This window comes from Chaetomium globosum, genomic scaffold (genome assembly GCF_000143365.1).
Source record: "Chaetomium globosum CBS 148.51 scaffold_1 genomic scaffold, whole genome shotgun sequence".
In the NCBI taxonomy this organism is placed as follows: domain Eukaryota; kingdom Fungi; phylum Ascomycota; class Sordariomycetes; order Sordariales; family Chaetomiaceae; genus Chaetomium; species Chaetomium globosum.
Genome location: NT_165976.1, coordinates 3,870,664 through 3,884,419, shown reverse-complemented (window position 1 = coordinate 3,884,419; position 13,756 = coordinate 3,870,664). Strand labels below are relative to the sequence as shown.

Sequence of the window (13,756 nt, the reverse complement as noted above, 5' to 3'; positions counted from 1 at the left end):
ACGTTCTCTGCCACAGTTGGGCAGTGAACATGGAGTAATAATGTAATCCAACTTTCCAGCCAGCGATTTCTGCCATATTGTGATGGGATCATGTTAGGAGTGTATTGAAATTAATTCAGGTATCTTTTGATGACACAAATTCCTTTGAAATGCGAGCGAAGGAAAGAGCAATGGGGCGCTATTGCCGTACTAAACACACCGCCGGCTTTTGGCATCAGTGTCGAGAAGTCAACGTTTCTTTTAGCACGGATTGTCACTTGCTGGTCATAGACTCGACAAAGTTTACTCACCCGGGCTCGAGGGGCTTGGTTACTACAGGTTTGCAGACTCATTAGTCCCAACAACCAGCAACCATATCACATTCTCTCTGTTCTCTTGACCGGTTTACAATTTTTAGTGCTGGTGCCACCTGAATCGGCCACAATAGCATCACAACTTCAAGCCATCGACCTTTCGAAGAAGTACTTTTCATCAAACCGCAGACCAGTGCTCTATTCCCCAAGACCCAACAACGCCCTCGATTCTCATCGACGGCGTCTTCATCAATCGCAACTTACACCCGAATCCGACCAATCAACGCCGCATTCTGTTCCCCGAAACATGCGGGAGCCAAAACCCCCAAGAACAGCCGGCGGCTCATTGCCGCGACCCATGCACAACGGCCACGGGAGCCAATACGGTTCCTGCAGCTGGGCACCGCGCCACGCGGGTGAAGATGGCGTGCTCCGGGGCGCTGCGACAGCGGCAGTGGGCCCCCAGCGCCCGGCGATACCACCCACATCCCCAGCAGTAACAGCAGCACCAGCGCCCCCGCCAAGCCCCTTGGATTCACCCGAACCACCATCGTCGCTCATCTCCTTTTCCCTCCTCATCACCCCACCATCCAGTCCCCCGCCGCCGTCCGAGATCAGTGACGATAGCGATAACACCGCCACCAGCACCGCCACCAACCACCTCGCAAACATCCGAGCCAGGTTGGCCGCCGCCGCCAGATCCGCACCCCCGCACTCGGCCATGTCTGCACCGAGCAATGACGGAGCCGCCGCGTCCCCCGAGCGGAGGCCGCTGCTCGCGGGGACGGCTAGTGATGAACCGGGCTGGGACCGGACCGCCGCGGGAACCGTAGGCGACGGGACGGCTGGGGACGCCGATGCCGAGGAGAGGGCTCTCGGCGGCGGGGCCGCCGGGACGTTCACGCGCAACCTGGGCGCGGTCGAGGCGTTTGCTATCGTCATCAGCATCGTAATTGGGAGTGGTGTGTTTACGTCGCCCGGGTCGATTGATACGAATGTGCCGTCGCCTGGGGTGGCGTTGGTGGTGTGGTTGGTGGGTGGTGTGTTGGCGTGGACGGGAGCGAGTACGATGGCTGAGTTGGGCACGGCGATTCCCGGTGAGGGTAGGTAAGATGTGGAGATGATGATTCAGATGGGGGACTGGTAATAGTCACAGAATGCTGATGTTTTTTTAGGGGGCGTGCAGCCGTATCTCAAGTACATCTTTGGGGATGTGTTTGGGTTCTTGGCGGCCTGGACGTGGGTGGTTGCTGTCATGCCTGCTACCCTGGCCATCCTTAGCATCGTCTTTGTTGAGAGCATCTACTCGGCTGCTGGGGTGACGGGCGAAGGGGACAGGATTGTGCACAAGCTGCTCTCGATTGCGGTGTTAGCTTTCATCGGCGTGGCCAATTCCATCAGCACCAAGACGAGCACACAACTCAACAACTTCTTTGTCGCCACCAAGTTTATCACCATTGCCGCCATCGTCCTGGCCGGTATAGTGGTTGTCATCCTGCAGCTTGTTGATCCGCACCAACAAGTCGGCGGCGGAGACTGGAGAAAGAAGCCTTGGTTTGGCTCCCGGGACAGTGTCAATCCAGACGGCAGCGTCACTCATTGGGACAGCTTGGGCCAGTGGGATATCTTTGGACACCTCTCTGCAGCTTTGTATGCGGCCCTGTGGGCGTACTCTGGATGGGACAAGGTAAGCAACCTTGGAGGAAATCTAAGAGGACTGGACAATGCTCACGCTCACCCCTAGGCCATCTACATTTCTGCAGAACTCTCGGCCCCTGCTCGCCAACTGCCCCTGGCCATCAACACCTCCCTGCCCAGTATCATTCTGTGTTTCCTCACCGCAAATGCGGCATATTACATCCTGCTGCCCTGGGATGTAGTTGCAACGACCGATAGCGTAGCAGTGGTAAGTTGCCGTTGCCATTTCCTGCAGTATCAGGGCAGTTACTAATGATCTACCTAGACGGCTATTACACGCCTGCTTGGTCGGGGGTTTGGGATTGCAGCAGCCGTCTTGATCTGCCTTGTTGTTGCAGGTTCTCTGCTCGGCAACTCCTTCGTTGCTGGCCGCATGGCCGTCGCGGCAGCCAACCAGAATTGGCTCCCTCGTGTCCTCAGCGTCGTCGGGCGCGTTGGAACTCACCGAGAGGTTGTAGAGGGAGACCCCGATAAGGAGCCAGAATCCGACGCGCCCATCAACGCTCTCATTCTTTCGACTGCCCTCGGCGCAATTTACATTCTGCTTGGCAACTTCCGCGCTCTTCTGACGTTCAACGGGCTAGGAGAGTATACCTTCTTCTTTCTGACGGTCCTTGGCGCCATCATTCTTCGGTACCGCCAGCCCGAACTGGCGAGGCCTTACAAGCCTTTCGTCCTGATCCCTGTAATCTTTGCGCTTGTGAGCGGATTCGTGGTTATCCGTGGAGCGGCCTTTGCACCAACACAAGCGCTCATTTTGGTGGGACTTTGGGTTTTAGGTTTGGCATTCTATTGGGCCCGGAGGCGCGTTCAAGGCTTGCGGCTTGATTAGGAAGGACTTATTGCTCGCTTGAGATATGGGGATGTAGGTAGTGGAGGATTGCCGACCGTGATCCATGAGGATCTAAGTGAACAGCGGAATCTTGCCAGCCATTTTGGGTTGAGATTTGGCTCCTCGTGGTTACGATGCTGCTACCGTGAGCCACAAAAATAACAATAAATCAGATGTTATCCATGCAAAAATCCCAGAAGATTACCCTCATATCTATGATGCAATACAGAAACACTCGACCGATCTCCTCCTTGCACGACTACAAAGCTGGGTTAGGGTTAGCCCCTTGGCTACCCCTCCCCGGTTGTCAACATCCATGATCCATCATGATGGTCTCATCACTCAAACATCAACCGCAACTCCAGGCCCATCTGACATCACTGCAGTTCGCCACATACAACATCGACTGGGTAATATATTGCTATGTCTCTCCCAGCACTACCCCGACGCGCAGCGTACATCACGCTCAACACACCCCAACGGCGCAACGCCCTCTCTCTAGCCGAGCTCCGCTCCCTCCGCGACCAGCTCATCAAAGCCAACACATCCCCCATCACCGGCCGCACCCTCCTCCTCCCGCCCTTCAAGCCCTCCATCCTCTCCAAGCTCGAACAATCCCTCACCAAACCCAACCCCAACCCCAACCAACCAGAAGAAGAACAAGAAGACGACGACTACACCTGGCTCACCTCATCCCACACCTTCGCGTACCACCGCGCCACCCTCCCCAGCACCCTGATCCTGGCCTCCCACGGCCCCGTCTTCAGCTCGGGCCACGACCTCCGCGAACTGCGCACCTCACCCCCCACAGCCATCTCCGAGACCTTCCGCCTCTGCGCCCAAGTCATGACCCTCATCCGCCGCAGCCCGGCGCTGGTGGTGGTCGCGGATCCATGGTCATGCCCCTTGCGGCCGGGTTCCAGCTGGCGCTGACGGCGGATCTGCCTGTGGCGCATAAGGGGGTGAGGCTGAGGTTGCCCGGGGCGGGGCTGGGGCTCCCGTGCTCGAGTCCGGTGACGGCGGTGGGGAGGCGGGTGGGGTGGGGGAGGGCGATGGGGATGATGGCGTTGGCGGAGGATGTGGGGGTCGGGGAGGTGGGGGGTGGGGTGAGGGTTGTGGAGGGGGGGGAGGAAGAAGGGGAGGAGGGGAGGGTGCGCCCGTTCGACAGGGAGATGGTTAGCATTGTCTACAGGTTTGTGCGGATGTCGCTGCAGCAGAGCCCGATGTGGAAAGTGGTCCTTTTGGACGCAGGCGGGGATAGACGGCGGGGACTTTTGTTGGGCCGGATGGGGGGGTGGTGGAGGGGAGTGGCGGGGATGGGTATTTGGATGCGGTGGAGTGGGCGGGGAGGGTGATGGCGCTGCATGCGAAGAATAAGGATGCGAAGGAGGGGATGGATGCTTTCTTGGAGAAGAGAGAGCCGGTTTGGTGCGGGTTTGAGGAGCAATAGATAGATGAGGTAAACGGTGTCTTCTCGGGGGTGTTGATAGAGGTTGCTCGCAAGTTGCAGTGGGACATCCCGCATGCTCCCATCTGATGTCAATATCTTTGTCTAAGTGATATCAACCACCAGGTTCTTCGGTGCCTGTCACCATGTTTCCCAGCAACATTGGTTCAGGGACTCTCCAACTTCCATACATGAGGACGCCGAGCACAGCTCGTAAACACCAAACCAACCCCAATATCACTGCGGCCAACAGGTTGACAGTGCATCTGCCGCCTTACTTCTTGCAAGTACACTGGCAGTTCTTCTTCTTGCAACTATCGCAGGAACCACACAACACAATCTCAAGAATAACGTTCTATCGAACCTGTTAGCATGCGTCACGCTTTGTCTACGTGACAACACGGCTATCCAAAGCAAGAATAAACAGATCCTTACGTTTGCATCTTTGGTAATGGTGCAGCTGTTGACCAACTCTGCTGGGGTGTTGAGGGTGCTAGCCATCGTGTTTGGTGTGGATTGTTAATGACAGAAGAGTTAACAGAGGACTGGCAATCTGCCTTGGTTGAAGGAGTACTTGTTGGCCTCGAGTAAACCCAGACTATTTATACAAGAGGCCCCAGGGGAGCATGAGTGAAACGATGAGCATCTCTCTACCAGAGCCTCGTCGTGGAGGGCTTGAGTGGGGCAACTGGCAGCCAGTTTTCAGCACCTTGATCCTTCGCGGGGCATGATATTTGTTCTGTAGGTACCAATAGACCGCGCTAGAATTGCACTTTTGCCTCGCCTCAAAGACGAAGGGTAGCAATTGTCAACAGCAGAAGATACCGAGAGCCCGAACAACGAAGCTGCCATTCAATTCGTTCCTTGGGGGCCAATAGATGGACTAGGATTGCACGCCAGCCTCACCTCAACGGCGTAGGGTAACACTACACCCGCAAGGCACATTTTGTGATGCCGCCAGCAATGGAAAATAGGGAGAGAACTAGAGATCCCTCCTCAGCCTTGCGACTGCCAAGATCGCCTTGATAATGTATGGCAACGTACACGACGGCTTATGGACGACCGGCGTGGTCGACGACTCGATGGAAGGATGTCAGATCGGGTCTCAGTGGCTCTGCTGTCGGTCCCGACGTTGGAAATAAAGACGATAATGCTGAAGGGACCGACGAAGACCTCAAACTGTTCCGAGGTAAAACTTTATGACATGGCGCGGTTGGCTATCGCTGGCTAGCAGGAGGTGGGGTGGATATTGTTGAACATCGAGGGGCGCCGTCTTTCGAACCTGTGAGTTGTCAAAGCATCGAGGTCGGGGTACGAAAGCCTGCGCAGGATTTCGGGTGGGTTGGCCTCTTACCACATGCACTGCATTCCCCATTAGTGGGGCTCTTCTGGAGCACACCATCCGCCCCCATCGAGCACTTAGGTTCCTTCCTCGCCAAGGAAAGACGGGCCGTCTTCCATCAAGATAGTACTTTGCTCCTGCCCGTCCTCGTCATGGACTGGCCTTCCGCTCCCATTGACGGCCCTTCCCGCGTCTGTTTGCCCCACTGCGGTACAATAGAGATAGAAGATTTACTGGTATCGCCATTGTGAACTCGTGGCATTCAAGACGGAGACTTAGGGGGCTCTTGGTGATCATATCGAGGTGTTTGGAAAATGTTGCCTCTTCCGTGGTAGTTCCGCCCGAATATAAAGACGCACTTCCCTTTCTGGTCTTCCCCTACTACATTTTACCTTCCTTGGGATTCAACAGCCCATGAGCCAAGAAAACCACTGCAGGCACGGACTATTCATTATGCACGTCATGGTGTCATCGGGTACGTTGGGTTGTGCCAGCTAGAAAGATAAGGCGTGCAGGAAGAGCGGCAGTAAGCGAGAGGCGCCTGTCGGTGTGGTGGTATGCCAGTGGGATGGATGGATGGATGCCAGTGGAATCCGGTGCCGCGCCAGATCGTTGCAAGTGTCGGAAGGTGCTCCGGGGCAGGTGGAACTGTCATTTGGTCTGACATTCCATTTTCTCGGCGTTTCTCACTGGCAGCTCCTTCCAATATCAGCAACCCTGAATGCAGGAATGTCAGGTTTAGATTCATATTCTTCTTGCTCAGAATGGACTTCTTGGTTCAAGTTCCATACTCAACTGCCATTGGCCGAATTGTCTCTACTTTCAGTCTTTACTTGACGTAAGTGACCACCGATGTTGGAAATGTCCATTCAATTTTCACTCCATCATCTGAAGAGATGGATACGGAATGTGTAGGAACTTTGAACCCTCGCTCCTTGCCACTCGGGGTCGAAGAGTCCCACGATTGATCTCAGTTCGAGACTCAGGAGGATGCCCTCATCGGTCTAGACTACCTACTTACGCTGGTGTTTGGTATGGGATTTGTACGCGCTTGCACCTTGCCCAAAGAAGTCGAGAACTCTACGTCGAAAAAATACCGAGCCCGATAGCTGGGTCGAGGCCTGCTTTCCGATCGTGCCAACAGCTGTCGCTTGCTGAACTCACCTGAGAGGCCAGGGTCCTTCGCCCCGTCACCCCAACCTTGAAGAGCTTCTCAGGCTTGAAATGCGCCGCTCGAACCATTCTGGTCTCGCTCAACCATAACGACGACACACTGAAGCGGGCCGCGGGCCCTTGCGAAATCCGATGGCAGCTCCCAACCAGTTCCTAATCAGGACTAGTATGCAGCCCGCTGTACGTGGTGTGCCACAATTTCGCTAGGGCGGCTCGATCTCGCCGGCCAGACAAGCAGTCTTCGGGGCGTTGAACGATGGGTTTCCGTGCGGCTTGGGGACGGCCCAACCTTCACACAGGGACCGCCGAGCTGCACCCTCGGGACCAAACGGCGGCGGCATCCGTCTTGGCTTTCGAAGGGCTCCGGAAGCGCGCCACCACTGGAGCCCTTTAATGCAGGGCTAGAAAATTCGTGCTCGAAAGGGCAACAGCAAGCGCGGGTCCTCCACCGTTTGACACGAGTAACTTGCAAGCGATGCATGTGATCCCCTCACCCATCGACAAGTGTAATTCGTCGGTTGGGGTGAGGACGAGAAACTTGCTTCTGCTTGGAGGGCTGGGCAAACAAGCCAGAGCACGGCCAGCGGCGCCAGGGGTTAAGGATGCCGGACATGGGCACCATTGATTGCCGCCCCTAATGCCCACGGCACAAGACGTTCATACAGAGGTACATACGAAGACTTTCCTAGATTGGGCCAGCGATTGGATCCCCCGAGGGCCTGAGAAGGAAAGGTTCGGGCACAACGAGCCTTCAGAGGTCTCGATGCCGGCAGGCAGTTGATGCGTCAAGACTTGACGGAACGACAGACCAACTGTTCCGGGCCCTTGCCGGAGCTGACTCCTCGATCGTGCTGGCGGATCTGCAGTTTCTCCATGGTGCGATCCTGGAACAGGGGATGGCCGCAAACTAGCGGAGGCGACATGCAACCAGAAAACGTGCAGACGGCTCGCGAAGATGCGCGGGTGCCCCAGGATCAGCAGGGTTACCCCGGCCCACGGGCTCCTTCAGGGGCTAGACCACGCCGTGTCGCGAGACCATGGCGTGCAATTGGGCCATTGATGTGAGGGGTGAGCTGCGAGCAAAAGATGGCGCCGGCCGAGCACTGGTTTGCATCCACCGGCGCTGGTCTCCCCGAAATTACTCCCATGGCTCGGGACAGACCTTTCTGGGTCTAGGAAAAACCGTTGAAGCCTGCAACCCGCCCAGCTGCCCTGTCATCTCAGCTCACAGGTCTCCCCATCTTCGGCTGTCAGTTTGTCTGGGCGTGGCGCGGACGCTAACCAGTCCCCGGGAAAGCAGGCCCGATGTCCGTCAAACACTGCGTATTTGCGTCCTTGGGGCCTCGCTCGCAGGACCGTCGCACACGGCGTTCAGCCCGGCGAAATACGATCCTGCTCTCTCGAACGGTACCAGTGAGTTGTTGCGGAGAAACCGTGTCCCATATTCGATCGGAGAATTTCGTTCAATCACAGGGCTGCCCAGGGCGGTACACGCTCCTCGCTACCCTTTTTGGACCACGGAGAGAGGTTCTCCGTGACTAAATCGGGTAACTGGGGTACTCCATTGGGAAGCTTCCATTTCCATTGCATGCAAGGTTCACAACCATCAAGCTGTGCTGCGACCGTGTATATGTATCACGATGCCACAGGGTTGTGCTGATCTCGTTCTCGACACCACTCTCCATCTTCACCCCGGCCATTCTTCCCAAGAGTCACCGCGAAGATGTCGTCGCACGGGTCGGATCACATCAGCAGCGAGAAGCAGGCGATTGCTCCCGAAATAGCAACCGCTGCTGTCCCAGCTAGCCAGGTGCCAAAAACCCAGGGGAAGGAGAAGGAGGTGCACAATGTAAGTTTTTGATTGCCAAGTTGTGTCTCAATTGATCTGTTTTCAGTTCGCTGACAAGCATAGGCCGAGCTCTACGCTGCCATTCAGGAGGCCAACATTAACCCTTGGAGCAGGACATCTCTGCATCTTTACTGTGAGTAGAAACCCTTTGATTGACGCGTCAATCAAAAAGAAGAGACCAGAGGAAGGAGAGGGAGACAAAAGGAAAGCAAGCTAATCGCGATACCCCAGATTCCATTTTCGTTGCCTTTTGCTGGTACGCTCATCTTTCACGCATCTGTGGCTCGAATCCATGATAGGTGGTTGCTAATTCAATCACAGCGCGTGTGCCAATGGATACGATGGCTCTCTCATGACGTCCATCATCGCTATGAAGCCCTTCCAAGAGCAGTTTGGTGTCAAGGCTGTTGGAACTGGCGCCGCCGTCATCTTCTCGCTCTATGTCGTGTAAGTCTCCCCCTTTGATGTCGCCAGGCGTCTGAAAAGCCCCGATAGTATGGCCAATAAGCTGACTTAGCCATGTATTTCAGTGGTGCCATGGTTGGCGCTCCCTTCGCCGCTACCCTCTCCGACAAGCTCGGCCGCCGGAAGAGTATGTTCACGGGCGGTGTTATTATCAACCTCGGCATGATCATTATTTCGACCTCGTCACACCTCCCGCAGATTGTTGTGGGTCGTTTTATCCTTGGCCTCGGTATCGCCGTCATGACAGTCGCCGCCCCTGCGTACGCCCTCGAAATCTCCCCGCCTCACTGGCGTGGCCGCTGCACGGGTTTCTACAACTGCGGCTGGTTCGGCGGTGCCATCCCGGCTGCCATCGTCACCTTCGGATGCAACTACATGGAGAACGACTACTCCTGGCGTGTGCCCCTGATCCTCCAGTCTTTTGCCTGCCTCGTCGTCATGGGCTCTGTCTTCTTCATCCCCGAGTCTCCTCGTTTCCTCATCGCCAACGGCAAGGAGGAAGAGGCTCTCGCGTTCCTCGTCAAGTACCACGGCAACGGCGACCCCAACTCGCGTCTTGTTCGCCTCGAGTACGAGGAGATGAGGGAGGGTATTGTACAGGACGGCGTGGACAAGACCTGGTGGGACTACCGGCCGTTCATGTTCACGCACAGCGGCCGCTGGCGTATCGCCCAAGTGCTCATGATCTCCATCTTCGGCCAGTTCTCCGGTAACGGTCTCGGCTACTTCAACACCACCATTTTCGAGAACCTCGGCGTCACCAGCGTCCCCCAGCAGCTCGGTTACAACATCCTCAACCAGGTGCTCTCCGCCATCGGCGCCCTGACGGCCGTGTGCTTGACCGACAAGATGCCCCGCCGCAAGGTGCTCGTCATCGGCACCTTCATGTGCGCCGTCGCGCTAGCCACCAACTCGGGCCTGTCGGCCGTGCTCGACCAGCAGTCGCAGCGCGGCGAGATCGACCTCTCTTACGGCCAGGGCGCGCTCGCCTCGTACTTCCTCTTCAACATCATCTTCTCCTTCACCTACACCCCGCTGCAGGGCGCCATCCCCACCGAGGCCCTCGAGACCACCACCCGTGCGAAGGGCCTTGCCCTCTCCGCGTTCATCGTCAACGGCATGGGCTTCATCAACCTGTTTGCCGGTCCCATTGCGCTTGAGAGAATTGGCTACAAGTACATCTTTGTGTTTGTTGCCTGGGACGTCATCGAGTCGATTGCGTGGTTCTTCTTTGGGTATGTTGTGATTCTCCACATATTTCACCAACTACATTGTTCTATTCCATTCTCTTTTTGCTAACGTCGTTCCTCCCACAGTGTCGAGTCCCAGGGCCGCACGATCGAGCAGCTCGAATGGGTCTACAACCAGCCCAACCCCGTCAAGGCCTCGCTCAAGGTCGACAAGGTCATTCTCACCGAGGACGGCAAGGTCGCCGAGAAGATTGTTGCTTAAGGGTTGTTCCTGCTATGATCTAGTATCGTTGGGGTTGTGCATCCTGGTTGTTGTTCAAGGGTTGGCTATTTGTTTGGGGTCGGCGAGCGGGCCAGGCTGGGCTAGTTAATTAACCGAAGTTATCTGTTGCCATGTTAAAATTTTGGAGACTGCTCGCTGATAGTGTTCCTTGTGTGTGTGTTCCTGTGCTCTCCTGTGGCGCTGACACAAGGAATCTTCTCCGCCATCATTGCTCGCATCAAGCCCATCACTGATGTGAAGCCCCAATGTCACCTGGCGAGCCAACAAATAAAACTCGAAACCATAGACACCACACAAAGTACCGCCTGAGCGGCAACTCCACTAAACCCCAGAAAGCTTCGGAACGGATGGGGCCGTCGGTGGAGCATATTGTGGGTTGCCCAGAGCGGGGTCTGTCGGTGTTTGGAGCGATGGCCGTAATTATTTATCGTCGATGGTCGATCTCGGGGACTCGGGCAGGAGTTGTGGCCGTCATGTAGGTAGTAGGCCTGAGCATGCCATCCCTTGTGGGTAGGTTGCGTACTCGGGAACCTACATGTCTGTGGAGAGAGCACGACTAGGTTTTACTTTCCCACTTACTGGAGTTTTACCTCTTTTTATGATTGCAAACGTCTCAGTTACATGTTAAGTGCCTGGGTAGTTAATCAAATGAAGGCTGGTGCTGTGGTTGGGAAAAAGGGTGTAAACAACTATCCGCCAAGACTCACGAATCCATAGTTAAAAGCAAAAAGATCAAAAACATACAACACCGGGGATTCGCTGGTCGTCACCGACCCAACTACTGATCCGGCCCTTGCGAGTTTAACTAGGGGAGAGCGGACGGGATCCCGTGTTTTCTGGCAGGTATGGTCGTATGTGATAGAGATGGGCGTTGCCTCGAGGTTATCATCGCCAACTCTTGGATGGAACAGGAGTGACCGTGCCCGCTGCGCGCGGGCACGCCAAAGGAAGCCTGGAGGAACTTGCCAGCTGCAGGTAGGCCCCATAGCGGAGTCAACGATGTAATTGTCTTTTTTTTTTTTCCATTTCATGATGGTTATTGACGAATGCTGGGAAAGTAAGGAAACGTGGTTTCTTCAGTCAGACTAGCGTCGAATCGTACAGTCGCGCCCTCTTTTTTCCCGCTGTAGACCTCTTGCTTCTGATTGGCTCGGGAGAGGGTTATCGCCCGTTTGGCGGGATCCCAATGGTCCTGTTCTTCGGGGACTTCTTCCAGTTCGACCCCGTCCTGCAGACCAGCCTCCTCTTGCCGGCGCCCAGGGACCGTGGCGGACAGAGGCCGGAAAGCTTGGCGAAGCATCTCGCAGCGCACAGGCTGTTCCTCCAGTTCACAACCGTTGTCATCCTCCAGGAGCAGGTCCGCGCGGCTGGTTGCCCAAGGCTTCGGGGCTTCCTCGGGCGCCTGCGCAACGGCGAGCAGACCGAGCTGGACTTCCAGCGGCTCAGTCAACGCCTTTATACACCGTCGTGCAAGGCGTCCTTCGTAGACGGTCTGAGAGCCATCACGCCCCTGAACCAAGACCGGTGGGACCTGAACATGGCCGCCGTTGTCCAGTGGGCTCGTGCCCACGGCAAACACATCTCCATCTTTGTGGCCAAGCATGACACCGATTCGGGGAAGCGACTAAGTGTGAAAGAGCTGTGCCGCGTGCTTCGCTACGGAGACGACTCCCAGTTGCCAACCCCGGGCCTGTTCTTCTACGCTCAAGGGATGCCGGTGGCGGTGACTCGGAACCAGTTTGTCGGGCTAAAGGTGAGTCAACGGGGCGCCTTTCAAAGCCGTCGACATCTTTCCCGACCTCGCCGCCGGCACCATCGCGCTCGCCAGCGATGTGACTCTTGCATCTTGGACCGCCGGTGGCCGTCCTCCTTCAGTCAGACGACAGCGCGGGCCTCGCCATCCCCGGGCTCCCCAATGGCACGATCCTGATCAAGAGCAAGACGGTCGCCATCCCGAGCCAAATGCGGGGCAAAGAAGGCAGATGGAGGGGCAAGCCGGGTTTCAGGTGGGTTACCCACAGAACCGGGCCTCTCTACACCCCGGCCTTCGCTATGACAGATCAGAAGAGCCAAGGCAAGCAGTTCTCCAACGTCCTCATCAACCTCAAAGGCGTCCACTCCAGTGGCACGGCGACGCGGCCCAGCTTCATGAGCCTGTACGTGCAGCTGTCGAGGGCGCAGAGCTGGGACGGGCTGCATCTGTTACGGAAACCCGGGGCGGCGGCGACTTTATCGAGCCCAAGAATGTGCTTGACAAAGACATGAGGGCCGCCATCGTCAAGCTGGAACGACGGGGTGAGGAGACCAGACGACGGTTCGAGCAAGACCACAGGCACGAGTCGTTATTTCAAGAATGGGCTGCCATGCCTGAATCTGGCCAGGGGACTGAAACCGATGACGTAGCGGACGCGGCGCTCTGGCGAGACCCTGGGGTTTCCGAGCTCAGATTGTAGCACATCTCTCCACCGTTGCTCTGGTTTGGAGCTCTTTTCCAGTGAAATAAGCGGCTTCAATTAATATTTTCCTTCTCAACTTGTTGCCGTGTTGCCCTGCAATCTGCATCTTTTCGTGGTCGTCGCTGAAGCCCTTGTAAACCGGGGGCGGCCCCACAGCTGATAGGCCGTTGAGGCCCCAACAGACAGTCCGTGCACCACCACTGCCAAGCCTAACTTCGAGACGCTCATCGTCAAGAGGCAAGTTCCTCCAGGCAAAGCAACATGGCTGCTTCCACAATCGTTAGGATAATGACAGTAGAACTTCACAGTTTACAGGGAGAAATGGCACGGCTTTTTTTTGATAGGGCGTTTGATGGGGCGGAAGTGGTCCTGCTTGGAGCATACCATGGTTTTTCTTGGAAAAGGAACCTTGCGGAAGGAAGTACTCGTTGCTCGTACGTTCCTCCAGGCACTTAAGGAACCTGGAGTTCCTCCAGGTATTTCTTCCACTTCGAGGTACTTTATGCTTTCCGTATCGACAATTAACTTTGTCAATCTCCTGAAAATGTTTCAATGTATGTCTTAGTCACCCTTTTCTGTTGCACAATCCCAAATACCGCATATCCTTCCCCTTTCAGACTACGTCGAATTCTTTTTCGGTTCGGAGGCATTGCGTCAACGTATACTTTGCAGGCTTCTTGATCCCGATGAACCGGATGCGCCCTGTTTGTTCATGACTGCATTACAGT

General features: G+C 55.9%; 3 protein-coding genes across 3 annotated transcripts; all 3 read left to right on the top strand.

Moving 5' to 3' along the window:
• Positions 1–600: 600 nt before the first annotated feature.
• On the top strand, positions 601–3,756 carry CHGG_01249 (uncharacterized protein; the record flags this gene model as incomplete). The annotated part of the gene is made up of 6 exons (XM_001220469.1): positions 601–1,396; positions 1,469–1,980; positions 2,038–2,199; positions 2,257–2,691; positions 3,053–3,155; positions 3,260–3,756. The coding sequence occupies 6 exons, from the start codon at positions 601–603 to the stop codon at positions 3,754–3,756; spliced, it is 2,505 nt and encodes an 834-aa protein (XP_001220470.1).
• Positions 3,757–8,508: 4,752 nt separating this feature from the next.
• Positions 8,509–10,551, top strand: CHGG_01248 (uncharacterized protein; the record flags this gene model as incomplete). The annotated part of the gene is made up of 6 exons (XM_001220468.1): positions 8,509–8,634; positions 8,698–8,767; positions 8,866–8,890; positions 8,956–9,081; positions 9,165–10,334; positions 10,416–10,551. The coding sequence occupies 6 exons, from the start codon at positions 8,509–8,511 to the stop codon at positions 10,549–10,551; spliced, it is 1,653 nt and encodes a 550-aa protein (XP_001220469.1).
• A 1,207-nt stretch (positions 10,552–11,758) lies between these two features.
• On the top strand, positions 11,759–13,025 carry CHGG_01247 (uncharacterized protein; the record flags this gene model as incomplete). The annotated part of the gene is made up of 3 exons (XM_001220467.1): positions 11,759–12,325; positions 12,448–12,728; positions 12,839–13,025. 3 exons carry the CDS (start codon positions 11,759–11,761, stop codon positions 13,023–13,025), a joined length of 1,035 nt encoding a protein of 344 aa, XP_001220468.1.
• Positions 13,026–13,756: the final 731 nt, after the last annotated feature.